General features: G+C 66.7%; 1 protein-coding gene across 1 annotated transcript; it reads left to right on the plus strand.

Moving 5' to 3' along the window:
* Window positions 1-227: 227 nt before the first annotated feature.
* LOC139604376 (serine/threonine-protein kinase pim-1-like) lies at window positions 228-2,725 on the plus strand (the record flags this gene model as incomplete). The annotated part of the gene is made up of 5 exons (XM_071455547.1): window positions 228-812; window positions 928-978; window positions 1,182-1,548; window positions 2,194-2,370; window positions 2,619-2,725. Coding segments are annotated over 5 exons (1,287 nt in total), but the record flags the coding sequence as incomplete, so codon positions are not given.
* Between the last annotated feature and the right edge of the window lie 384 nt (window positions 2,726-3,109).

The following is a 3,109-nucleotide window of genomic DNA, read 5'->3' on the forward strand; positions in this document are numbered from 1 at the left end:
GCTTCAGTTGCAGCGGCGGCAGTGGCGGCAGCAGCAGCGGCGGCAGCAGCGGCAGAAGCAGAAAAGCAGATATTCTATAACGACCTTTCTCTTTCTATCTTTCTTTCTCTTTCTCTCTTTCTTGGTCTTTCTCTCTTTCTTTCTCTGTGTCTCCCTTTCCCGCCGTCGGGCACTCTTCTCGCGGGGTCCCTTGCCCGGCGTCCCTCTCGTGTCCCCGCCTCCCTCTCCCCCTGCCGGGCCGGGCCATGCCCCCGGCCCGCCCCCGGCCCCGGGCGGGGCTGCCCCGTGCCCGGCCCCGCCCGTCCCGCCGCGGTCTCGCCTCCGCCCGGCTCTGGCCCTACTGGCGGTGGCGCTGCTGGGCGGGCATCAGTGCCGTGCGCGGGGATGGCATCGCCGCCCTTTGCCTCCGCCTGGCCCGAGCCCGGCCCCGGCTCCGAGGCAGGCTCCAGCCCCGAGCCCGGCCCCGGCCCCGGCTCCTCCCGGGGCCCGCGGAGGACACAGGCGGCGCGGCCGCTGCCGCCGCCTCCGCTGCGGCTTCCCCGGCCCGAGCTCCGCCGCTCGGCAGCGCGGCCGCCGGCCCCGAGCCTCCCGTGCCGCGTTGCGAGGAGCGAAGGCCCCGGCATGGCCGGCCCGGGGCGGCTGAGGGGCACTCGGGGGCCGTTGCTGGCCCCGGGCCGAGCGCTGACAGCCGCGTCCCGCCCGCAGGGACGGCGCCCGAGGCCCTGCAGGAGCGCTACCGCCTGGGTTCGCTGCTGGGGCGCGGAGGATTCGGCAGCGTCTTCGCGGCCACGCGGCTCTCGGACGGCGCCCCGGTGAGCGGCGGGGCCGGCGGCGGGCGCAGGACGAGGGGACGGAGGAGGAGGAGGAGGAGGATGGGGCTGGGTGGGCGGGCGGCGAGCTGAGGCCGCTGCTGTCCTTGGCTTGCAGGTGGCCATCAAGAGGGTGCCACGGAACCGCGTCCGGCACTGGGGCGAGCTGGTGAGTGAGCGGGGCCAGTGGCAGCAGCCGGGGCTGCCGGGCGGGGATGAGCCGAGGCCCGGCACGGTGGAAGCCGCCAGGACGCCTCGAGGGGGAGCGGGCGTGGGCGCAGCGCAGGGCGCAGAGCGTCCCGGGCTGGCTCAGGGCTTCCCCAGGCCTGGCACGGCATCGGCCCCACTGAGGGCATCGTGCTCCTCCCGCAGCCCGACGGCAGCAGGGCCCCGCTGGAGATCGTGCTGCTTGCCAAGGTGTCCACTGGCTTCCCCGGCGTGGTGCAGCTCCTGGAGTGGTTCAAGCTGCCCAACCACATCGTGATGGTGATGGAGCGGCCAGAGCGGTGTCAGGACCTGCATCGTGTCATTCGGGCACGGCGGTTCGTGCCCGAGGAGGTGGCGCGGGAGCTGTTCCGCCAGGTGCTGGAGGCCGTGCGGCACTGCACCAGCTGCGGGGTCCTGCACAGGGACATCAAGCCAGAGAACATCGTGCTTGACCTGGCCACCGGGCAGGCCAAACTGATTGACTTTGGCTGTGGCACCTACCTGCAAGAGACAGCCTACACCCACTTTGCAGGTGAGCCCACGTAAGGGTGTACTCCTGGTGCCGGGATCTCATGGCCCAACATCTCCCAGCCCAAGCTGGCTGTGGCAGCGGGGATTCTCCCTTTTGCTGCCAGTCAGGGGACTGAGTCTTCAGCTGAGTTGCTTTAGAGCGGGGCTGGGTGGGGAGCCATCTTCCAGCCCTGCTGGCAGCCTTTGCCAGCCACTCTGCCCAGGACTGGGGCTGGGCTGGGGCAGCCAGCCCGCCCAAAACCCCTGTGAGTAGGGGTAGCAGAGAGGGGGGTGGGACCTGTGCCCCCGCCAGTTTGGTGTGCAGGCGAGAGGAAGGGCTTGCACTGCTCCACTCGCCCTGTTTGCCTTGGCTTCCTAATATTTTTGGGGCAATGCAGACAGGGAGGATAAGGGCATGTTTTCTCCAGCACAGAGAGGGTTTTTCCTTTGCTTGTCATGGTCAGGCTTAGCCAGGGCTTCCTCTGCCCTCTTCTGACACCAGTGGCTTCTTTTCCAAGCCTAAGTTTGTGCACAAGTCCCAGGTGCTGGCGAGAGGGCAGTGGTCACCCTGTGTGCCACTGATGCAGCCCCCGCAGGCCCAGGGATGCTGGGGCCAGGCTCTGGGAGCAGCAGCATCCCCCTGCTGAACTCCATCTGTATTCCATAGGAACACCGTCCTACAGCCCCCCGGAATGGAACGACTTTGGCTGGTACCATGGCGAGGCAGCAACGATCTGGTCCCTGGGCATCCTGCTGCACCAGATGGTCTGCGGGGAGCACCCTTTCAGGAGGGGCCGGAACCTCAGCTGGGGCCAGCTCCCGCTGCCACAAGGGCTCTCTCAAGGTGGATCCTCTTCTCTGGGCACGGGGGGAATCCCAGTGCTGGGAGCCAGCAGCGGGCTCGTGAGCATCCCGCTCTGGCAGCTGCTGAGGAGGTGGCACATGTCCTGCTCTCCTCCAAAACAGGGAATGGATGGGAAAGTTTAGGCCCAGCCCTGAGTGCATCCAGAATGGCCTGGGCATGGCAATAGTGGGGCAAAGCAGACAGGAGCCTTCTCTGGCTGACCGGCACTTTCTGCTTTCTCTGCCCAGAGTGCAAAGATCTGATCAGGTGGTGTTTATCCGTGAACTCCTTGGAAAGACCCACATTAGAAGACCTGTTCTGTGATCCTTGGGTGCAGGATATTCCTCGGCCCTAGAAGAAGGGAGAGAGCCACAGGCACACTTTGATCCAGGGCCCTGGTAAGTTGCAGCTCCACACATGCCTTGGCAATCAGAAGCAAAGGAACCCAGACCTTTTTGTGCTGCCTGTGTCACTGCACCGGGGTCATGGGATGGGCACACGCAGCCCTTGTGCTGCAGCTGAGCTGCTCTGCCCAGCACTGGTGGCCGCCATCCAAGCTGGTTTTGCTTGTGCTGGTTCCCTGACAGCTGGGGCCCTGGGCAGAGCCCTGAGAGCCTGGTCTCCCCCCAGGGAAGGAGAAGGAGCCCCTGGAGAAGCTGTACCGGGTGGGGATGCTGCTGCTGCTGCTGCTGCTGCTGCTGCTGCTGCTTCTGCTGCTGCTGCTGCTGCTGCTGCTGCT

This window comes from Agelaius tricolor, unplaced genomic scaffold, assembly GCF_023055355.1.
Source record: "Agelaius tricolor isolate 1412-34295 unplaced genomic scaffold, bAgeTri1.0.p SCAF_50, whole genome shotgun sequence".
NCBI classification, from domain to species: domain Eukaryota; kingdom Metazoa; phylum Chordata; class Aves; order Passeriformes; family Icteridae; genus Agelaius; species Agelaius tricolor.